We start from the raw sequence: 25,865 nt of genomic DNA, 5'->3' as shown, positions 1-25,865 counted from the left end.
CAACCAGGTGTGCCTGCGAGTTCGTGCCCGTTTGAATTTAATAAGAAAGTTATTTTTGTAGTTTAAGTTACTCCTTGTAACATTAGATATCACCCAGTGGAATTCCATTCAAAATCGGTTCAGCCATTCCAAAGATTAGCCAGAACAAACAGTTATACAGACAGATACGAAAATGTAAAAAAACGTTATTTTGGTATATGTACCGTGTATACATACATATGCATTGAGTAAAAAGGGCTCTTTTAATATTACAAACAGACACTCAAGTTTTATTATATGAATAGATGAATGCAGTGTCAACGATGAAAACTAAATGGAGATCTAAGAATAATTAAGTAGCGTTCTTGCAAAAGGCTAATCTTTTAACTATTGAGACAGTTTTGTTACTATATTAAATTACGAAGCTAGACATTACAGTACCGAATATGCGACAAAATAAATATAGCCCTTTGTTGACAGAGCATTGGTACAGTATAGGTCGAAGAGTCTAGTCCCCTTCTGAACGCAAGATTGTTTTGAAAAGAAAAGTGATCTAAGGAAGTCTGTTGAAGAGGGTATGCTTTCTTCAACCGGAGTTTGGAGTGATGTGCGTTTATTATGAGTGGCGATTATTTTTTTGCTATCTAAGCTTTTGTTATTAAAACGATATGTTCTGGTAATTTACCGATAGCATAAAGTATCATATATGTTACTTTATGTTATTTATAAAAGTAAATTAAAGTAACGACCTGTCAATTTGATGGGCAAAGTAAGAACTTCAATGGTGCTTGCTCGGGTTTGTAATCAGAATTATCGATTTAGATCTTCATTTTGTGGGTCATGGCTCTCAATATATGTATATATTTACTAGACATAATATTCATAACTTCAAAGCTTACAAAGCGTAGAATTATTGTACATTGAACAAAAATTAGGGCATAATTGTAATTATAAGTGACATGTCTATAGTCTATACTATAAAATGTAATATCTAAGATTTGATTTTCAGCACTATCATAACAGTTTAAGTCTCACTAACTGACGACATTACGTGACAGGAAATAAATTGCAATATCTTAGATTATTTAAAGAAAGAAAGAAAGAAGGAAATGTTTATCAGGAAACATTACAAAATAAACACACATAATAAAAGAATAAGAAGTATAAAAAATTAAAACAAAAAAACAAAATAAAAGAAAAACAACAAAAATAAAAACATATTAACCAATTATAACTACAACAATATTAATACAAAATAATACTACACACTAACTACAATTACATTAATACAAAACAACACAGTGATAACGGTGTCCTAAAGGTTACCCATTCAGCTTCCAAGTTGGGTTCCAAAAACCCAACGTTGATTTACGATGGTACCCTGCGTGGTTGTGACAATATGTGATAATATATTATAAAAATAAAAATATTTACTTGATGGTTAAATGGGTCACGTAATAGTAAGTCACTCATAGACTTTGGGCAGTGGCGGATTTACCAATAGGCTAAGTAGGCTGGAGCTTAGGGCGGCAGATTTAGAGGGGCTGCAAATTAAGCCCAAATTTGTTATTATCTTACAGAAATTCAAAACAATTATAATGTAAAGTATACACATTACGTCCGTAATCCTTATACTCGTCACTACATAGCGGGATGGAAAAATAATCTAGCAACTGACAGAAATATCACTTAGATTATAATCATACTAATAACGGGAAAAAAACCGATGTAATGAGGATGATAGAAATCATAAATGTTCCAAAAAGAGAAGGGGTGGCAGAAATTGAATAGCCTCTAGTAGGCTACTAGCGGCAGATTTGTAAATCCGCCACTGGCTTTGAGTGAGTTGAATCATTCCTTATGTCTAAAATACGACGTTGACCTTGGAAACTAAGTATCTATATTCCCTGTGCCTAAAGTTATATTGCATCATTCGCTTTTCAAACCGGCACATAACAATACAAAATATTGCTTCTTGACGATATAGTATATGGTGAGCACTAACACCTTTTTTATTATTATTCTGGCTGAAAAAACGTCTTACGCGTTTCCCCCATGAAGTGGTAGGGTTCGCCAATGCCCAGGACGCCGAGTACGCCCCGGCACACCGGAATACCCACTAAGAAACCAGAGGTACCCTCTCCGTCTTTTTAGTTGGCGCCACATGTAAAAGAGTACGTTTACATAAAATGAAATAGCAGACGAAAGTTATCATTTTTAATTCGCCTCTTAAGAGTAATAAATAAGGAATCAAAGTGCGTGAGTTCGATAATATTGTGATTAAAATAAAATGGGAGTTCTATATGTTTTTTGGTCTTCATTCTGGGGCAAATAAGATATTATACGGAACACATTGCCTTAAAATTCTAAAATTAGATATCGAATAGTTAGTCATTTTGATCGAAATCAAATTAAATACTTCTCGATTCATAATGGAAAATGGTTGTATTTACTAAGGATTCACGAAGATAAGCTTTCGTGGGGTATCGATATTCGATATTATTGGGCGAAAGTAATAAGTGAGGGTAGAATAATTAATTAATTGGTACAGTAATAAGTAGATCGAATTATCTCCGGACTTAATGCGTACCAATTATTACAAAAATATACAACTACCAGAGGCTCATTCCGGCTTCGCACGGGACATAAGACGTTTTTATATTTTTAACTTTTAGTTGTATATCTTTGTCGTTTTATTAAATATACTGAAATATCTTTATTTTCGAAGTGATAGCTTGACTTTTTCCGATATGTTTAACAATTGTCGATGTATTTCAACTTATTAACACAAAAACCTTAATAAATTATATACCTGACCCTTCCTCATGAAACACCATGTCTATTAGTGAAAATTGAATGTTCAAAAATTTGGCAGTTTAACGCGAACATACAGATAAACAAACGCGGCGACGACACGCAAGGGATATATTTTATAATATGTAGTGACTGTTTTCGTCGGGTTCGTAGGTAACTTGTCAGAACACTTCTACTCTGTAAAAAAAACTTTTAATAAATCAGACTGCTGCCTCCAAATTCCTAGCGATTGATTCGTTATTTAAATTCTGCATCTCCACAATTTGTTCAAACAAATTTAGTTTGAATATTCGATAGCTATGTAAGCTATTTTTGAGGTGTTCCAAAAATTTAATTTGTAACGTTATAGAAAATTCCTTGTGAACGGAAGGGAATAAAAATTGCTTCGTTTGGGGTTTTAGCATTAATGTACACAGAATAGCATATTACAGATAGTCTAAACGAATAAAAAAAAAATGTAAATTAATTTATTCCATAATAGATACATCTTAACTATTAGTATTTTTTTTATTGTATATATATTCTTTGTAAGAAAAATTAAAGCATTTTAATTCTTAAGAATTATTTGTGTCAGAAAACTATTTAAACAAGACCTTCTATACGTAAAATTGCATAAATAAATCTTATAGCACCTAGTTCTATAAAAGTATATAGCACCTAGTTCTATATAACTTTTAACTAAAGATTTTTAGACAATCTACATTGAAAGACGTCTTCACACTTAAAGACGTGTAAGGACTTATCAAACCTACCCAAATTCTTTTCTCTATGCTATGCGTATGTGTTTTGTGTTTACTAATAAAGTGACTATAATGAACCAAAATTTTTAATCTGTGGCCACTCTTAAACCTTTTTACATCAGTAGTTCATGAGTAGGGTGTAAATTAGTGAGTGCTCAATCACTCTGTAATACTCTTTCACCTTTTAAAGGTTGAAAATCCCTTTATATCATTCGAGATTAAAAAAGGTGTGAAATCGATTTTAAAATTATCTAATCATTATGAATTTACTTAAGACAAAAAACATCATTAATTTAATGATGTTTTTTGTCAACTTTAAGATTAAAATTTTTGATAACGACGTTTTCATAGTAGTAGTTTTCCGAGGTCCCGGGTTCAATTGCCGGCCGAGTCGATCTGTTCATTAGTTTTTTTTCTATGTTGTCTTGAGTCTAGATGTTTTTAGTACCCTCGTTACTTCTGTGATGTGATGTATGTGATTTGTCCACTCTATATTTAAATAAAATTACCCTAAACTATAAATATATGTATATTTAGGAAATTAATTTGAACTTTATAAAAAAAAAGTCTTTATAAACTGGCGTACGCCCGATTAAGGAGGCATTCTGCCCGTTGGCTTGGTACCGATCGACAGCTAAAAGTATTATTGTTTGTATAGCCGATTGCTGTTTTATTTTGGTGTAAAGGTTATGTAATGAGAAAATGTGTTTGTATTTTTGCTTAATTTTAAAAGTATGTCATAAAGATGAAAAATTTAAAATTATTTCAGAAAGAACTATATTTTTTTACTAAATTCTGGTTCAAACTTCTAAATATATAATGTTCAATAGATAAGTATATGGCGAGCATTACAAATTGCTGCAATTAACTATGATGTGTTAAATATAGGGCAAATGAGTTGTTGGCAGAAAAACTCTTAATTTCGCAACACTAGGCGATATTGCAATACAAAGGCTAAAGAACTTCTTAGGCATGTTCTAAGATCAGTTCAAAAGGCGATTAACCTTGAGTAATAGCCTCTCTATAGCACTTTACAAAGAAGAGTGTAAATTCCAAGTACGAAATGTCGATTTAAGACATCTTTCTCTTGGCCGTGGTCTTGGTATTTCGTACTAGGATATATTGGGATAATAATATGATTTTAATGTGTTATGGAGTTATTCATGAACGATTGAATGCATTCAGTTTATACTTTTGTTATTTAAATAAAATGAAATGTTAGGCTGATTTTGACGTAATAAAATCCTGGCCATAGTCGTCCTTAATAAGTATCGCTGTGATTGCGGATCATTTCCACATAGGCAGTCCCTGTTTCACCCGACACTCTCTCCAGGGTTTTAAATACACCTACATCAAGTAGGTTTGACATAAATATATTTTAAGTAAAATATCTCCCAACTAAAGTTTTGATTATAAAACCAAAACTTGACATTTGACCCTACGTCTTATACCACTGGATTGAAAAAAACGTACATCTTTTATTACTTGTCTCAAGAGAATGATATAAGTATGATGACAATATCAATGTTATAGTTTTATAGCGCCTGTTTATAATTTAATGCAATATCGAGGGATATCATCAAAGTCTACTTTTTAAAGCAGGCTCCATGAAAATCATTGGAATTGTAAATGGTACTTCAACCATTTCGAGATGTGGATTTAAGCTAAACGAATTAATGAAAATACGAAGCCATTTCTTTAACCCTCCCATGTTAGGTTAGGACCCATTGCTCTGTGAGCACCTGCGTTTACGGTAATACTTAGGCGTTATAATAGTTCATTCGAAGTTGATTAGTTTCCATCGAGAATGCTCACTGTGATCATAAGTTACTTAGTAACAGAGCTTTGTAGTTTCCCGTTTTCTTGTTCATTAAATATTATATCGAAAAGCTGCAAAACTTTTTATATTCCCATTTGGGTCACTGATGATGTCAGTGTTAGTCCAGGCAAAAATGGCAAAGGACCGTAGCAGTGGCTCACAGGCATTGGACAAGGAATGTTCAATATTTCTTACTGCGCCAGTGTCTACGCTAATTGACGACCTCTGTAGTCGAGTGGTGTGGAAGCCGGTTTTCACGGGTACGCTGCTCCGAGGTCCCGAGTTCGATTCCCAACCGAGTCGATGTAGATTACCATTAGTTTTTATGTCGCCTTGGGTCTGGGTGTTTGTGGTACCGTCGTTACTTCTAATTTTCCATAACACAACCGCTTTAGCTACATACACTGGGATCAGAGTAATGTATGCGTTGTTGTTTAATATTTATTTAAACAGTAAAACAATTTCTTATTTCAAATTATTTATTTTCTTAATAAAAATTATACAAATCAATTAATTCGATGATTAAATAACACAATGACATGAAAACAAAATTTAACCAATTTAAAAATTAATTTCTTCAAATTCTAAGATCGTATAACTATTATAATCAATGAAAAACACACGTAAAACAACAGAGTCAACATAGTGCAATAATAAGAAACAAAATAATCGACTAGCTATTTAAATGTTATCATTTATTTATATATTAGACCTAATTATGTACATATTTGGCAGTAACTTATAATATAGGATTATTTTATAAAATTACACTTATTGTTTTTTAAACATTTGGCACATGAGAATTATAATACAACTAGTGTTAACTGTAGTCCTTCAATAAATAAGATTTTGAAAGAATAGTTTTTTTTTATTCGATTTGAACAATTTTGATACTTTAAAATTACAAAAAGTTTTTTAATTTTTTTATATAATTAAACCTTATGATGGAAGAATTTAAGTATTTTTACGTCACATTTAGATTCAAAAAAAAAATTGTAATTATTTGTGATCATTCAGAGTATAATATTCTAAAGAGTTCTTAATTCAAGATCTAATAGTTTCATAAATCAAACGGTCTTTAAAAAAAGCATATTCTTCAAAGTATTAAATATCAAATGTCTTTTGGTTTCAAGATTATAAACTACTCAACTTTCTTCTTGATCTCTAGAAGTTTCAACGTATGCAGACACCAGAACATTGCTGATATCACGTAGAATACTTGAAGAGCTGTGATGGCGGGGCTCGTGGCTATACTCCTCGTGAGGAAGGCTAACGCGGAACATCTCAGCACTTCCAACATGGGTGCGTACTTTGAATTGTCTAATATCATCCCTATTATCGTAAGGGATGCGATCACGTATAGAACGAAGACTATCACTGATAACGGTGTCATGCCCTGTGAAAAAAGGAAACAAAATTGTAATCCTGATACAAAAGTATAAAGTTAAACAAATGTATATATGTCATATTTTATAGAAAAATATTTAAGTTTCTACGACATCAAATTTTGATTGTTTATATTTTTAGTATCTTAAATTTATTATTTCTTAAAACTCAGGCTCAGGTTTTAAATTGACATATCAAGACGAAAGATATTGAATAGTAAATAGAATATAGTACACCTAATAAAATTATAATTTTGCTTTTAGTACTAAGTAGTAAAGTTAAAAGTTTATATAAATGCGAGTAAAATTTTTCAACGAAGTTTTAATTACCTCAAATCCTGAACGTAACGAACTAACTCAAATTATTCATTGGACTGTACTTAAATTATTTCATCATATAAATTTACTAAATATAATAGAAGTGTTTGCTAATTAAATTATTGTACGGCGTAACCAATATTATTATAATCAAAATTAATATTATAAATCTGAAAATAACTCTGTCTGACTGTCTATCTGTCGCTCTATCACGACCAAATCGCTAAACCGAATTTGATGACATTTTGTAAGAAGCAAATTTAAACTCCAACAGAAGACATAGGCTTCTTTTCTGCCACGTGACAACCAACAACCCAAAAATGCGAGCGTATTCGTGGACGACTACTCGTCACAAATTGGAATAAGAGCTGGTTAATCAGCTATCAGTTTAAGCATTGGCATAAAGAGCTTAATCGATAATGATTACAAATATAAAAGAAACAAAAGTGTTTTTCGGTTTTTTGCCTGTTTTTTTTTGACATTACAACAAACACCCTAAAACGAGAGCCGCGGGCGTCTACTAGTAATAAATAAAACCTCAAACTGTCTGTCCTATTTCGAAACTTCTGGCTTAATACTAAATTCGCGTTGTATTATATTCTATCCTAGGCGATGAATAAAATATATTCTATTTGGAAAGTGTCTCCCTGGAGACAATCGTTACTATACTGTATCCTGGAAGACGAATCGACTTCCAGAATAATCACTAATGATCGGTCTTATATTACAAAAAAATAAATCCAGATAGATCGAGAGTCGAAATGGCCCAGTGGTTAGAACGCGAAATTCATGTGCTTAATTTGTCTTTATAATTCATCTCGTGCTCATCGGTGAAGGAAAACATCTTGAGGAAACCTGCATGTGACAAATTTCATAGAAATTCAGCCACATGTGTATTCCACCAACCCGCATTGGAACAGCGTGGTGGAATATGCTCCAAACCTTCTTCTCAAAAGGAGAGGAGGTCTTTAGCCCAGTAGTGGGAATTTACAGGCTGTTGTTGTTGTTGTAATCCAGATAAGGTTTATCTTTTTCGAAATATATTTTTATTCAAATGTGAGTATAATCTTGAAATAGAACGGTTAACTTACCATATACTTGGAAGTCAATTCGAAGAAGCCGTACAAAACCACAGAGTAATGTAAGACGATGTAGAAATTACACCATGCCGGTAGAAACACGTCGTATTTCTCCCTTAGCTCGATCTAAAATTATTAAATACAAAACTTAATCCTCTATGAAAAAACAAGTGTTATAAGAGACAAATTATTGATTTTGAAAATAGAAGCAAATATATTTTTTATAGTGTAAATAAGCACTGACTTAATTTTATTCTGCCTAAGTGTCATATTTAACATTTTTTTTTTTCAATTTGTATGAGTATTTTCTTTTGGTAGTCATTGAAGTTTTAATACTTACATCAAGTTTCATATCTTCGTCACCAAGTCTCGGGGTGCCTGGTTCCCAACTCGGACCCCAGACGATTGCCTTAATCTTGTCACCCCACGTCTCAAATCGACGGAACTTCTCTACCACATAGCCCGTATAAAATACCTGTAAAAAAAATTTATCATATACTAAAAATTCTTATAGCACCTCCTTAACCCTCTTGGGTGATACGGTTTTCGATAGAAATATATATTAATATCTATTCAGCTAATGTCCCAAACTAGTAAGCTAACGCCTGTCCTTTTGGGAGAAGGTATAACACCCCCCATGTTGTTCTAATTAGAGTTGCCAGATCTCTACACCTGTGAATTTAATTCAGCAAGCGTAGGTTACTTAGGGTTTTTCTCATCGACTATTTATTATTCTTATTATTAATACGCAAATTTATAGTTATAAAGGGTCGAATAAACTCGACCGTGACGCGACTATGCGCTCCGTCGCTTAAATATGTTTGATCTACAAACAGACACTTGTGTGTCACGCATACTAAAAACTCAAAACAAAAAACAATTACAAGTATTTTACGATATATTCGACAGATTATATTTTTTAATTACGTTATTCCAAAAATCATCTCGTATAAATTTCTGTTAAAAATAAACTAGTCAACAAATTAACTAGTCAACATTGTTAACAGTGTGTCTGGTATTACAGCAATCGTTACATATATTTGTCTCTTTCCATCATTAGTGATTCGAAATTCATAAGAAGATGACAGGAAATTTTATAAGAACCAACAAGAAATATCTGAAAGCCATGAAGTGTCTATGTACACTAAACGCTTTGGGGTGGAATACGTTACAAAACATATATGTCAAGCCAATCGTGCCTAACGGGTGCCATTAGCATGTTTTATGTTCGAACGTTTTAAAACCCATATAACGTTTTAATTTCATTTGACGTACGAGCGAGAAAGAGTCCTACATTAAATCATGAATAATACACCAAAATTATTCAATATTTCGTTATACCAATTATGATCTTTATGGTTATATAAATAAGTATCAAAGTTGTACGTACTTGTAAATACATTGGGTTGAAAGAGGGCTGGTTGTATATAAGTCCATATACGATTTCAATTTTGTCGTTCTCGGGCCTGAAAGTTCCGAATAGCCTGTCCCAAACAATCAGGACTCCACCGTAGTTCACGTCAAGGCAGTATTTGTTGCTACCTAAAACAATAAAAAAAATGCTAATGAAAATCAGACCACAGTACATTTAGGTGTATGTATATGTGTGAGTGCGCCACACAACTACACAACATATTTATTAATTGGTAATAAATTTTACAATTTGTATTAAACCTCTTTTTGTGACTTTAATCCGTACTGTCCATTATCATTTCTGATTGAGAGGATTGTTATGATTTTGCCATTAATATGTTTTGCTCTTTCATAGATAAATCTGATGAAGATGATATATTTACATTCTAGTTAAGGAAAAAGGCATTTACACATTCTGGGATATTTACGAACCGTAAATTTACTGTATATTTAGACACAGCGCTTCAGACTATTGATAAATTGTATTTCCTCACTGCAGTCACGAGAATTGGCTTACTCCAGGAGTTGAGCGTGAAATGGATTTGATTACATTTTTTCTATGATTTTTAAATTTATTTTTTATAGTATCAATTTTCAATTTACGCGAACAGATTTAGCGAATGGACCATTTAACCAGAACACATCGGTATTATATTGATTTTCGAGGTTAAATTATTGATAAATGGATGATACCCATCCAGGCTGACTGGCACCAAATCTTTCCATTGGATACTGTACACTGTACATAATGTCAATAAAGTTCTTTATAGTAAAAAGATGCAAAAATATATGAAACAATAAGTCCTGTACAATCAATAACTCATAGATAACTCTAGAAGGCGCCCTTGCCTTCACTTTAAATGAATTTATTGATTAAAAGAAACCATTAAATATAATCTAATGTAAGTTGTGTCACGCACATCATTTCACGTGGAAGGAATATATATAGTAGAGGGAGATTACGATACAAGAATAACTTTTAAATCATTCGTTCAAATATGAACTACTTTGGCAAATTCAGTAATATAACGTAGTTGCCCTCCAAAAGAAAACCACACTGTATTTTTCCATATATCGAGGTTAACGAGTTATTAAATTAATTAGCTATTTTTGAGCAAAATAATTATTGTCAGGTACAAATTTTTTATCACTGTAAATACAGATTAATGAAAACCAATAAATTAACGGGTAACGTGTAAATTAACTGGAAGATATAAAGATTCTGTAGGGAAATTTTAAAACGAGGTATTTCTGATCATCTTCAATTTTTTTTGAAAAAAATAATATCTATTTGAATGATTACAAGTGAAATTATATCAGTTGTATTTTTATCATTGTTTTAATTTCTATAAATATCCTAACGTGTCGATTTTTATATAAAATTAATAAATATCGAAAACCAGACGAGATAACATTGTTAATATAAATTAAGTAAATCAAATCTCAAACATTGTACAAACAATATAAGGTATTGTTTCAACAAGCCATTATGATATTACGGCTTCACTAACCCACATACACGAACTGTTCTACAGAACACTGTAAAAAGCAAATAGTAGCGTCTTGGAATGATGCAAAAAACCTTTTCTTCGAGAGAAGAGGAGGTTTTACCACGGAATAAGATGTTTACGAACTGTAACTGTATCTTTGCTTTCGGCTCAACTTATTTCAGAATATATGCCATAACACTATAATTTCTCTAAGCCTATACAGTATAATCTTCTGACGTATAATTGTGGCATAATTCGACGACCTCTGCGGTCACCTAGTGGTGTGTACACCGGTTTTCATGAGTACGCCACTCTGAGGTCCTGGGTTCGATTCTCGGCGATGTAGAAGGTTTATTACTTTTCTATATCGTCTTGGGTCTGGGTGTTTGGGGTGCCGTCGTTACTTCTGATTCTCCATAACACAAGTGTTTTAGCTTCTTACATTGGGATCAGAGTAATGTCACATACATTGTGTTGTCCAATATTTATTGTCCAATGTATTCCATGATCGAGCATGAGGTGAATTTTGAACAATGAAAAATTATGCATCACGTGACCAAGTAAAAACTAAGTCATACAACAGCTTATTAAAACAAATTCAATTATTTGTAATAATGATGGAGAAACTACATGGGTACGAATATCTGAGTCCAATATCATCTGATTTGCATTACAATGTATTTTCGATACCATAAATATGACGCTGACTGTAACGTGTGGGGTTGTTAATATTTAGTACATTGGGAAACAGCTGATCGTGCTGAGATAAATATTATTAATACTCTGCCTACCAAATATATATACTTAGTAAACGAACTTTATCAATTTAATGTTAATATTAACGATGCAATGTCTACGGTACGGAATGTAATTGAGTATTAGTAACAAATAAATGTACATATAAATAGAAAAAGATAGCAGAAACTTCTTATTTTTAAGTTATATATAATAAAAATATGTCTAACGACATAATTTTGAATTTACAAACAGTATTTATATTATGAATAAGAATTATTACTTTTTAAATTTGCTTTTACATAGAGGTTTGAAGTTGTGAATACTTTTTGTTTTTTTATTTGGATTATTTTCAGATGATAACTATTGTGTTATAACAATCGTACCGTATCATAGATATCAAGTAATTAATCACCTATATATATTAGATAATGATCATTTATCACAATGACCAGTGTTTTTTTGAACGCAGATTACGCAAAAACTAAATATATCGACATGAAATTTGTACTATTATATAGCATGTTTCATAGGAGTGTTTTGGCTAAACATTAATATTACAGCTACGTTATATATTGAATTATATTGTATATGACTCAAGGTGTAACGAAGCCACAGAGACGCATGGCCGGGTTTGCTAGTCATTCCATAAACTAATTGGTCCATCGAGTTCTCTTGCATAACTGACATACCCCACTAAATTAACTGAAATGACAGTGGACTATTAACATGTCCGACCAAAAATATTACAGTAGTTAGCTTTAGGAGAGATCTTCATTACTGGACTTGGAAGTATGTTCTTTCGTAACGTTCATTATCTGAAGGGACAACAAATACGACAGGGTGGAAAGGGCTTAGGTGCCGGACTTTTTTGAGCATTTAGAGACATTTTAGTACTAACAATTTTCAGATTCCTTACTGGTCTCTAGTTTTTTTTATCGAACTGCCTTGGGATTTGAACACGTCTTAGGTTGTACATAAATTAATGACTAGACTATCGAGGTAGTTATGTGTTTATGATGAAGGCTCAATGAGTTATTTTAAAAATATACTTCATTGCAAAGCAGATGTAATCATTTTTTTTAAGGTTATTTGATTGGTTGTTGTTTTTGCTGTTCCATTTTTAAATAACAATTAAATGATTGAATATTTGAAAATGAACGTTGTTTTATTAAGTGAAATGCTGTTTTGTATTTGAACTGCAGCAGTCGTGACTTGGATAATTTATTTCTAGCGATTCGCGCCCCGTTTCTTTTTCATTTAATTTGAACAAAGTTATATAAACTATGGAATGCACCTTTGACATTTTATTCAAAGCTAAATTAGAAATGGAAAATTACCTTTCGAAATGAAATATTTTTAGTATTGTTTTTTCTTTTATAATTTATAAAAAAATTGTAATGGAGTGGATTATTTTATAAACATTTTTCTTGTAGCTATTTCAAATTTTGAATTGTATTAAATAGTTATGACCCGATTGCACAGTGGAAAAACGTGAATCTATAGCAGATATTGCGGGTTCAAATCAAAAAGAAAAACACTGGTTTTTTTTTTCATGCACTTGACAAATAATCTTATTATTCATTAGAAAGTAAAACTTAGGCTTACAAAGAATTTTACAAACAACCAATTTTACAAAGAAGTTACTTGCGGTGTTGATACAGTTTGAATGGTGAGTACGACAGTTTTACCTACGAACACTGGAGATATAACATCTTAGTTGCGGGTCTTATCAATGAAGGTTTATTTAGATGGGTGTATTTCTTACATATTCTATAAGCCCATTTGCCACTCTATCTGGTGATGAAGTAAAAGAAGAACTATCCAAGTGAGTACTCACCATGGTGGACTCTATGGTGACTGGGTGTGTTGAGGATGTACTCCAAGGGTCCCAAGCTCTTGATAGCTTCCGTGTGGATCCAGAACATGTAAATATAACTGAACTGGTGGTGCATTATGAACTGAGCGGGTGGTATCACCAGCGCTAATGGAAGGTAGAATATCTGTTGGACAAATATAAATCCTTATTTAATATTTTTAATAATATTTGTATGTACAAACTTAGTAATAGTTTAGCAATGACAGTATCTAACTAATATCGAATTGTTTACGAAATGCTATTTTTACATTTTCCTTAAGATGCTAAGATAAGTTAAGATGATAATAAATCTATAAATACAATTTGTCGAGGGTAAGATACAGAAATAATATTTAAACGAAATGATTCTGAGTATTTTAAAATATTGAATGATTTTCATAACTTTTTATTTATTTAAGATAACTTTACCATTTACAACCATAATATTAAGATGTTGCTATAAATTCCAACAATCCTTTTTAAAATGAACTTTAAGAAAAAAATACGTTCTTTGAAAAACGACTACATTTATATAATACTGGCACAAAAACCCGTACCAAAAATTTAATTATTTTTATGAATGTACATACATTCAAATATGGAACATGGAAAAAAAAGTATTCAAAAAATCAAAGGTATATTATTTGGAATACTAACAAAAGATTTGCATTCATTACATACATAGAGTATATAGAAGTCACTCATTAAGGCGCGTCCTTACTAAATTACTATCGACTTGCATTAGTAGGAGATAGTGACACAGATTCTATCAAGATGTTAAAGCCTTCGTGAGACAACTACGAGGAAAAAACAGGGGAATAATACAAATTTGATAAGATATAATTGTTATGTTTAATTGATTGTGCTAGTCTTCGTCTGAATAAATATAACACTATAAATACAATACTTTATTTACCAAGGATTTACTGAATTTGTTATACTGGAAAAACCCTTTACAAGAATATGAAATTTGCTAGCCTGAATGTGATGTTTTATTTGCCGAATCGTTTCAGTAAAGGAAAGGAAAATGATTCGAGTATTTCAATAAATCTTTATGGTACCATTCGCCTATACTGTAAAACCAATTTTTACGCAAGTGAGTGATCAGCATAAGTGTGACTGACATTGATGAACTTACTTGATGGGATATATATATTATTACCTTAAAAGTGAAAGTAACTCTATCTGTCTGTCTGTCGAAATGCTGAACCGAAATTGACGAAATTTGTTATTAGAAATATGCACTCCAAGAAAGGTTTTTTGCCACATGTTTTTTGCCTGACATATGAAAACCAACACCATAAAACGCGAGCGAAGCCGCGGGCGATTGCTAGTAATATATAATAGTACTTACAAATCCACACCACCCTTGAAGAACCGATTGTCGTATCCCAACGCCCATGTTGAAATCTTCAGATGTGTGATGTACTTGATGCTGAGCCCAAAGAATGTGCACCTCTACAAAAAAAATATAACATTAGGTCATGTTACGTTGATGTAAAAAACCCAAAACATAATAATAACTAGTCTTTTATATTAAATGCATAAGCCGATTTTTGTCCCAGTGATTATGGGACGATCTTACTTTGAAGAACTCCAGTCTTCAATTTAATATATTATTCCGATTTAACAAAGGAATATTTTAGAAAGTCGAAAAAGTTACTGGCAGGGTAGGGAGCGGCGCTTTGGCCGTATATAAAAAAAATGTAAAATGTAGTTCACAATAAATTTAAATCACAAAACTTCTCATAAGCTTGAAATTTTGTAAAATCCGTTGAATAAATGCGGAGTTTTGCGTTCTATCAGCAATGTATATCATATATTATAGATTGACTGGGACAAATCCCAGTCACCAAGCAAATTCTCTTAATCTTCTACCTATTGGAATAAAATTCCATCATATTAAAACGTGATATTAAAAAAGCCTGTTCTCTCTTCATGAGATAATAATATGTTGTATATAATACTAAATATAAAAACACATTAACAAATTAAGTCTCACCGTGGCATGCTCTGTGCATCCAATAATAACAAAAGTCGACGCCTAATGCCGCCGCGTACCAAGTCAGAGTGTTATCCCAGGGTAGTTCGATAACTCGGAAGTTTGAGTATATCCAGGTGTACAAATATGACTCGGCTCCTCGCCATATTAACCTAAAACAAACAACAATGAATATTGTATTATTATGATATTATTGGTCTCATACTTATTGCTGATGGAAAATATCGTGAAAATAATGAATGTGGTGTATGACAATCTTATAATAATCAGTGGCATGATGAAGTCAGCTTTTTCTTCAAATTTGAGAAAGAAGTGGTACATTTTAAGATTATTACTTCGTGTGGTTTTCAAACAAGTCAACATTTTCCAGTACTACCTTTTGAGAGGAACTATAGCCAGAAGTTATGAAAGCGAGTTGATAGATTACCTATTTCGGTTTTTATTAGTAGAACTTTCCATTCAATACTCATAACGAAAAAGGGCTTTCTATCAACGACACAAGATAGATAAAGTATCACGTTTATGATCACGTTTTGTTCGAACCCGTGACCTTGAAAGTTATCGGAAATACCTATTTTGTTTATTACGGCAAGCGTGCCTTAAAGAAGTTGCATATGATGTAACATATGACATTGTTGTTAGCACCAAGCAATATTAACATATCTTGGAAATTGGTTTCTTAACATATCAAGGCCAATTCTAACCAAATCAAATCGTGCGTTTCATAAAATCACTTCCACAGATTAAAGGAACGAGAAGGGATCAACATCAAAATAAACTTTATTCTAGTAGACTTTTACAAGCACTTTTGAATCATCATTTTACAATTAAGTGAAGCTACCACCGGTTCGGAAAGTAGATTCTATCGAGAAGAACCGTCAAACTCAGTAGTTACTCTTTTTCAAAATTTAAAAAATACAAAGTCATGTTAGTTAATACAATTATTTAAATTTATATAATATATCCTGCTTGGAAGTCAACAGGATCATGTTACACATCAGTTAAAAAGTTATTGCACAATATTAGTTGTGGCAAATTTCGCTGTACTAAAATACCTTGTACGAGTAGGTGGAAATCCTAAAATATGAGCGTTGTAGCAACCAAGATTTAATTGACTATAGTTTCAGTACTTTTGAGTAATAAGCATTCAAAGACAAACTAGATTTCATCGTACACTAATAAGAATTATACTAGGAATGAAAAAAAAAGGAAAGTAATATGTACAAAAGGTTGTCTCATCGCTAAAACAGTGATCTCTTTCTTGTTGGATATTAATAACATAAGATAAATAAATATAAGAGCTTAGATAGCCGTAAAATTATTCGGAATTGATGGTCGTGGTTGCAGTTTTCTGATGTAAGGAATGATTTAGCTATAATAAAAAAATTAGTTATATATTCTCACCTTCCACATTCTTGAATAATACCATGTGATATGCTGGTTATGCCGTCGTTGAGACGGATGCCTTTCTTTCCTTCAAGCCTCAGCACTATATGTTCTATTATCATAAATATAAGGAAGTATGGATACGACTGAAACAACAAGAAATTATCATTATTAGATTTGCATAAATATATCGAAGATGAAATTATCCTTAATTTTTTAAAATTTGACATGTTTAAGTAACTAGCAACCCCCCGGCTTCGCACGTGTACAATAATGATACTAAAATAATGTACTACAGAATTTGTTTATTTACGACAGCATTACAATCTTCTAAAGTTATCAGTGTTTCTTTACTATATTGTCCATGAATTAGATACAAAAACCTTCCTCGAATCACTCTATTTATGAAAAAAACCGCATCAAAATCTGTTGCGTAGTTTTACAGATTTAAGCGTACAAAGGTACATAGGAACAGCGAAAGCGACTTTGTTTTCAACCGACTTCCAAAAGGAGGAGGTTATCAATTCGTCTGTATTTTTTTTTTTTTTTATGTTTCTTACCTCATAACTTTTCACTGGGTGGACCGATTTTGATAATTTTTTTTTTGTTTGAAAGGTAGTGCTTCCCGTGGGGTCCCATTTTTTTTTTATTTTTTTCCGATGATGGTATCCGTATGAAAACGACGTAAGTCTTCAATTTGCATTATGTATATGCGCGACAAATAGGTGAATAACTCAAAATCACGTTAACCAATTTTAATGATTCTTTTTTTACTATAAAGGATATATTTTAAGGGTAATTTGGTGAAAGTTTGGTAAGGTTCTGAGCACAGGATCCATGACAAAGTAACGGAACGGAAGAGAACGGAACAATTCTGAGGAGCACGTTAGCGATACTCAGTCGAATCTTTTATTTATAGGTTATTTGGATATTTGAGTCACCTTCCGTAATGTGGTTATGTTTATGTAATTATCATAGTCGAATATTATAATCAACTAGCTACCCAACCCGGCTTCGCACGGGTGCAATACTGATACTAAATATACTATAGTCGTATTTTTTATTAGACGAAGCCAACTGACAGTAACTAATGTCACTTTCTAATATAATGTTGTCATATTTAAAGTAATAGTGATGCGTTGAGTTGTCGTTCAATCAGATGAATGTAGAATGAGTGTAAATAGTTAATCATTTCAAACTATTATAGAAAAGAATAATATTTCTATTTTACAAAAGAATCGTATAAAAGTGCTTTGATATAAGTTATCTACTATTAGTATGTAACTACAGTCATTTTATCTTTGGCAACACCGATCAACGCCGTGCGCGTCGGTCACCAATTCGCCATTTTGTTTGTCATTCTGCTTCTAACCTCTGGTCTGATAGTACGAATGTTTGTTCTGCGCTCATGCTGTTTAGCTATTGTTTTTGTTAAGTTTTTCGTTACGTTGTGTTTGTGTACATACTAACTAGAATCGCTGCCTACAATGTCTTGGACTAAAGCTAGAATACAAGAATGGCTAACAAACATTGTACGGCAGCACAAACGAGAACATTCCGACAAGTATGTTGTGGACGAGATGGCAATGCAGCATGGGATAATTGTTTTACGTCTGCCCCCATACCACTGTGAGCTCAATCCATTGAATTGGTATGGGCGCAGGCTAAAGGATATGTTGCAAAAAAATAATAAAACTTTCAAAATGGCAGAAGTAAAGAAACTTTTTGAAGAAGGACTTCAACATACCATGGCTGAAAAATGGAGTAGCTGCATTGCTCATATAATTAAAGAAGAGGATAAAATGTATGGTCTCGACAACATGATCGACAATGTTTCAGACAGATTTATCATTAATGTCACCGAAAGTGATAGTGATGATTTCTCATCTGATGATGAATAAATACAAATTATGTATTCAGCGTTGTTTATTACTTTCATTTCCTATCATGCATTTTTATATTTTATACATTTATAGTTTCAATTACATTATGTATTGAAAACAATATCGGCAGATTTGAACACTAACTAAGTAATAAAACAATCCAAGCCATTTTATTTATTTAAGAGTTTTTCAATCATTCACTTTGTCACAACACTATTTATTTTTCAATAAAAAGTGACAACACAGTAAACGTCAGTTGACTTCGTCTAATTAAAAATACGACTATACAGAATTTGTTTATTTACGACATCACATCGCAAACTTCTAAAATTATCACTGTTTCTTTACTATATTGGTCATGTATTATATACAAAAACCTTCCTCTTGAATCACACTATCTTTTAAAAAAAACCGCATCAAAATCCGTTGCGTAGATTTAAAGATATAGGGACAGAGAAAGCGACTTTGTTTTATACTATGTAGTGATGGAACTCCTATACGGCTCGCAGTTAGGGTGCGATATGGGGCAGAATTTCTTACTATCTTTAATCAAATTTTGTGTATGTGATGTGATGTCATATGATGTCCGAAATATAGTTGGTCTTTTTCAAAGTTTTTTTGCTGAGTTCGATTGCAGCTCTTTCGAGGGATCCTAGTAGTTTACGCCGCGTGACGTATTAAATCCGCATTTTCGAAAGTCTATTTTTGCTTTATTCGCAAGTTTCCTTTGAAATTGTCCTCGAAGTAGTTTCTGACTCATATAAACGGAACGCTTAATCTATCCATACTAAAAAAAAATAGTTAGTCAACATCAGCTTCACTTAAAATCAAAAAATAAATAAAAATTTTAACAAAAAGAAAAACCGACTTCAAACAAAACACTATTTTAAAACAAATGAATATGCACGAAAAAGTAATAAAAATAATTGCGTATTCAACATATTTTTTAGAGTCTTCCTATGTTAAATGAAATGATAAATATTAGACTACTTAAAAGTCGATTAACGATTATATCATGTAGTTATAATTATTGTTATATTTGGAGTCGGTGTCAGCCAATAAAACCCTACAGTATATCTATGTTTTTTACAAATTACCTTTTATATAATAATATACTGGATCAATCAAGGGGCTCGTATCGCTTCTTTCTTTTGATTGTTGGGGCAAGGGCACCGTGGCTGACACCGGCTCCAAATATACCAATAACTATAACTACATGATAGAATCGTTAATCGACTTTTAAGTAGTCTAATATTTTTCATTTCATTTAACATAGGAAGACTCTAAAAAATATGTTGAATACGCAATTATTTTTATTACTTTTTCGTGCATATTCATTTGTTTTAAAATAGTGTTTTGTTTGAAGTCGGTTTTTCTTTTTGTTAAAATTTTTATATATAATACTATGTAGTGATTTAACGTTGAACATCTATGGGCGTTCTTTTATGTGCCTCGTAAATATATTCTTTATTGCTGAAGTATTATTAATAAAAGTATTTCTTTATTAACGTTTTATTAATTTGACTCTACTTGTTTATTGGTTTTCTTCAATTATAAACTCTTTCAATAGCCATTAATTACGATGTTTCATATCTGATGAGCAGGGATGGATTAAGAGGCCTGAGTCCCTGAGGGAATAGAGTGCCTTTTATTATTTGTTTACGAATTTATTTTAATTTCTGTGTGTCAGGTAATATATTAAGAGGTAAATATATCATAACTATTATAAGTAACGATTGAATTTCAATGTCCGGGATGCAAGCTAACGCATTTTCCTATATATTTTTCTATTTAATATGATTTTTTCGAAAATTATTGGTACATATCCAGCCAAGTATTGACTTTGTATGTTCAATGGTTACTACGGTTCTCCTAAATTGGGCTCTGCTGCCAATCGTCCAGTGATGATCACATTTTTTATTTCGTTTTGGAATATATCCGCTATTCCTCTGAGAATTATCAAAGTTTCGTAGATATTAAAATAATCGTCGTTTCTAATGACTGTCAGAATTTACTATTATTGTTCGTCCTTTCTTTGTACCTGTTTTGTATTTCGCGTGATATGTCGTTATAAATGATCCTTCCGATATGATCCGATATATCTCAGCTATGAACACTTATGTCAAATATATATCTGTATATTGAGATTCTTGGCGGTTTTTCTTTCTATATTTTAAACCATTAGCAGGTTTATTTATAATCTTAATTATGTTACTCACAGATCATAAAGGGCTATTAAATTTGTATTTTCATATCACATAATAATATGTGATTCTAATGTTAACAACGGCTGGGTTTATTATCTTATCGTAGTATCTGTGTACTCAATGGTATAAACATTATTGTATGTGTGAGTGGTTTAGGTAAATACGTAGATGTTAGTGTAATAATAATAACGAAAATAACTTATTCAATTGTTTATAAGCTGCCATTCTATTTCTAACTTGCCAGTTAAATGAAGGTTTACATAATTGATGTTAACAACAACAGACAATACAACGAAAATATTATAATATAACGCAGAGAAAATTTCACCACAATTGGGTGAAAAATTTTGGATAGTTTAGGATTGATGACAAATATCATTCGTCTTAAATTTTCGCGATTATTACACATTGTAATAAAACTAGTTATAACGGATTTGAATCGCGTATATTAATTATTTTTGACATCCCGACGTTTCGAGCACTTTACCTACCCGTGACCACGAACGCTGCAAAGTGCTCGAAACGTCGGGATGTCAAAAATAACTAATATACGCGATTCAAATCCGTTATAACTAGTTTTATTTCGAATATCATTCGGTTCTAGTAGTCGCTCGGTTTTGTTCAAGTTTTGAGGTTGGTCGTAAAGCTTCAGAACTAAAATGGCCTATGTCATTCCTTGGTGTTTAAGCATAGTTGAAGACAAATTTTATCGAATTCAGTACAATGTTATGGTCGTAAAAAAACTGATGGAGATAATTTCGCATTTCTGATACAATGGATTACAAAGAAGATAATGTTTCATATCTTTTCTTACTATATATGTTCATAGAAGGATATAGTGACATTAGATTAACACGACGACGGTCCAATGAAATTTTCTTATTAGGTATCACCTATTAAGAATATATTATCACCTTTTAAATTTTGAACATTAATTATAAAGTTGATGCGATAAAGTAATTTACTATAATGAGGTCGTAAGAACACACAATTTATATAGACTGTCGTCAAAGCGTCGAGTTTCTGCTGTGGTGTGTTTAAACCGCTGTAACCTGAGCTAAACGAGAACTGACGTTGATGAACTCGACAAAGCTATTTATAAGACTAAATGAGATGCAATTGGTAAACTAATACTCGAATCTGATTGGCTGTTTAATGGAACTTAATCGAATTTTAAATTTCAAATTTAGATTTTGTATTCGAATCACTAGCTAAATAAATGCTCAAAAAATACGATATAATTTAACGAACAATTAATCCGTACCTAATTAATTATACATTGTATGAAACTTGATATTATTTAAAGATAGTAATTCAATACAAAATGAAATCTAAATGATCACATCACTCATTGCTAGTTGCACTGTAAACATTTAAAAATTGATAGTTAAAAAAGAAACGGCTCTCGGAAATTTTCCCTAAGGCATCATCCACTTCGTCCAAAGCATGCTACAAAATGTGTTCCGTCACTATCGAGCACGACATGAATTGTGAACACGAATTCTCGCTCACGTTTTAATTCATTGGTTATATCATATCATAATAAGTACTAATTATCAATTTGTGTACTAATACATTATGTACCTTTTCTTTCTTTATTGTAATAGCATCAACTAGTGAATCATTTTGTTTTGTTAATTAGATTTTGGTGCTGATAAAACGTTATTACTTTCGCACATCTCAGTCAGCCTAACAGATGACCAAAATAATATAATGGAAGAAGTCCAGATCTAATTGTGAGACACAAAGCAGTTTCAACATAATTATATCAGCTTTATCCTAATGAGAATGAGGCTCGAACAAAAGAGGTTGTATATATTTTATATTTATTCCTTTGAAAACGACTTTTTAACGAAAATACACATGTAATAGGACCTTGTCGAAAATAGTGTCCTTTTAGGAACAGATCAAAGGTGTATTTGGATGTAAGTTACTCGGGCTTAAATAAGTACATATTTGCCAACTGATAGACTGCCTTATTGGAACACGATATCGACAAGTTTTCCATGTTCGAACATTTCTCGTTTGTGTCTGAGACTGAATATGATGATATATATGGAGAATATTTTGTCTTTGTCTATTGTGTATCAATAGACGAAGAGGAAAGTTCACTACCATCTGTATCCTTTCTTTGTCAACCGATTTTCTTTTATTTTTGTTTAATATGATCTCAGTTCGATATTTAAAATCAAAATTTCCTTTCTCAATTATGATTATGAATTTCGAGTACTTACGCTAGTATTATGAATTACATATAGTGTGAGTGAATGTGTGTGCTTAATTTGAATTTGGAATATCTATTTTATTTAAAAAAGATATAGAGATTAAGACAAACCAATAAATAAAATAAAATTGAAGCTTGCTAGAAAGTACGTATAGTAGAAAGTAAAACCTTTTTGCGTCTAAACTGTGTTGTTTTATTTTAAAAAGAAAATGTTCTTAGGATGATATTATACGGGTATATTATAATTTTATTATTATAGATAAGATAAAAGTAAATACGCGTGGATACGTCTATAACAAAGGGTTATCAGTTTTCATTGTCTTTTATTATTTCGATAAAATAACAATTTTCCGTTTGTTATATCAAACTGATATAATTTATGCGTAATAACTACAACATTGTTGTATCTGTAGAATTAATTATACATTTCTATATATAGAGGTTTTAAGTTCAACGCTGTGTGTTCTATTTTTAGAAATACTATTAATGACAACACTTAACATATTCTTTTAATTATAAAGAGTAAAGTAAAGTAACAGCCTCTAAAATTCCCACTACTAGAGAAGGCTTCCTCTTCCATTAAGGAGAGAGTTTGGAATATATTCCACCACGCTGTTCCAATGCGGATTAGTGGAATGCACATGTGGCAGAATTTCGATGAAATTAGACACATGCAGATGTTTTCCTTCACCGCCGAGCACGAGATGAATTATAACACAAATTAAGCACATATAGCAGAGCTTGCCTGAATTTGAACCCGCAATCATAGGTTAAGATGCGCGCATTCTAACAAGTGGTCCATCTCAGCTTTCAATTATATTTCATGTAAAATATGTAGTCATTTTTATTCGTGTTGTATGAAGTCAAAAATAATTCATCCAGTTGAGTTACAATTTCTTACTTTCGCTGCAATGTATATAACATTTAAGAGACCATGTTCGGAACGAATCAGACAAAACAATAACGTTTGTATCGGGGAATATGATAAGCTTACTAGAGAGATCTGCCAACGAACAATACCAATGCTAGCGTCATCAATTGTAGGATATAATATTTATTTGTAGGGATAGTACATGCATGACACGCGACTTTACCAAATCAAAATATATTAAGTGAAGCTACCGCCGGATCGGAATATAGATTCTACCGAGAAGAACCGGCGGAATCTAAGAAGGAGCTGTAAGTATTTGTGGATGATACGCCGATACTGTGGTTACTAAAATTGTAATGCCCCGTGCATACATTTATAGCTATTAAAATTCACGTCAAGTAATAACTTGTTAATTAATGAGATACAGTTACAGATATAAATTTATGTACAATTCACATAAGTGGTACATAAAATAGAAAAAGGGATGTACCTCTTGGTATAACAAATGATCTTAATTTGAAATTCAAAATATATATCTCCTACACGATTGGCGGAAATTACTGCGAATGGTTCATTTATAGAATGCTTAGAACAAACATTGTAGCAGAGAAATGAAGATGGAGTGAATGCAGACGTTAAACACCAATCAATCATAATATATCTTGTAGGTAATCAATCATTTTTATTCTATTTTTAACGATTACCACGCATACGTATGAATGTTTGATGTCGGATAACGCTTTCTTGTTTTAATTCATTTGTTGAATTGATTGTCATGTGTCTTAGTTATAATATTATGTTAGACTAAAATTTAAATTTCATGAATCTAGACTTGTAATGAAATTAAAATTTATTGTTATTTTTTTTAACTATCTTTTGTTTATAGCTGAATAAAAATTGATTTCTTCTCCGTAACAATTTTATTCTTTTCGGTTTTTCTCGGTAAAATCTACATTTTAAGCCGGTCATATAGCAATAAGTGTTGGTCAATTAATATCGAAACGTCAAACAGTTATAACAAAAAAAAAATCTTACTTTGATGGCGTATATATAACAATGGAATAGATGGAAGGGTTCCGATGTCTATTTCCATAATTGACCTTTCGAAATACACTATGTCGAAAAAAAATGCGTTTATATCAAGGACTAATCTTATTCTATAGGAAATTCGTATTGAGACTTTCCGTATATTGGAAATTAGTTAACAATAAAATATATGTTTATATTTCATCCATGATAATTCAGCAAACATTTTAATTAATAATGGATTGCCAAGGTTTAAACACCCAACAGTAATTGGATAAATAATTAATCGAATCATTATGCAGAAAGTTAACGGAATTACACATTTCCAAGTGTCAAATTAATTAATGAAAACAATTGCAATCTGTCATCAGTTATTGTGTACTAATTAATAGTCAGAAAAGTCAAATCAATTAGGTCATGTTTATTTAAGAAACGAGTACAGTCAGATTCGAAAATATTTATAGCAAAAAATTAAACTTTTTTTATCGTCTAAACTAATATTATAAAAGTGAAAGTAACTCTGACTCTCTGTCGCTCTTTGACTACCAAACCACTGAACTCTGAATCCTTTCTTAGGCTACTTTTTTTGCTAACACATTTGACAATGCCGAAAAAGCGAGCGTAAAAACTAGTACG

General features: G+C 31.6%; 1 protein-coding gene across 1 annotated transcript in view; it reads right to left on the bottom strand.

Moving 5' to 3' along the window:
• Window positions 1–6,345: 6,345 nt before the first annotated feature.
• The window catches only part of LOC124532488 (alkylglycerol monooxygenase-like), a 43,410-nt gene continuing 23,890 nt past the window's right edge, over window positions 6,346–25,865 (bottom strand). The window contains exons 3-10 of the mRNA XM_047107397.1: window positions 17,037–17,164; window positions 15,633–15,784; window positions 14,985–15,088; window positions 13,613–13,775; window positions 9,525–9,676; window positions 8,475–8,609; window positions 8,147–8,260; window positions 6,346–6,748 (exon numbers count right to left, since the gene is read on the bottom strand). Of these exons, the coding sequence (XP_046963353.1) occupies window positions 6,494–6,748; window positions 8,147–8,260; window positions 8,475–8,609; window positions 9,525–9,676; window positions 13,613–13,775; window positions 14,985–15,088; window positions 15,633–15,784; window positions 17,037–17,164 (1,203 nt within the window). The 3' untranslated portion in view covers window positions 6,346–6,493. The remainder of the gene's footprint in view (window positions 6,749–8,146; window positions 8,261–8,474; window positions 8,610–9,524; window positions 9,677–13,612; window positions 13,776–14,984; window positions 15,089–15,632; window positions 15,785–17,036; window positions 17,165–25,865) is intronic.

Source organism: Vanessa cardui, chromosome 9 (genome assembly GCF_905220365.1).
Source record: "Vanessa cardui chromosome 9, ilVanCard2.1, whole genome shotgun sequence".
NCBI classification, from domain to species: domain Eukaryota; kingdom Metazoa; phylum Arthropoda; class Insecta; order Lepidoptera; family Nymphalidae; genus Vanessa; species Vanessa cardui.
Note: the sequence above shows the minus strand (reverse complement) of the source record. Positions and strands in the feature narration are given on the sequence as shown.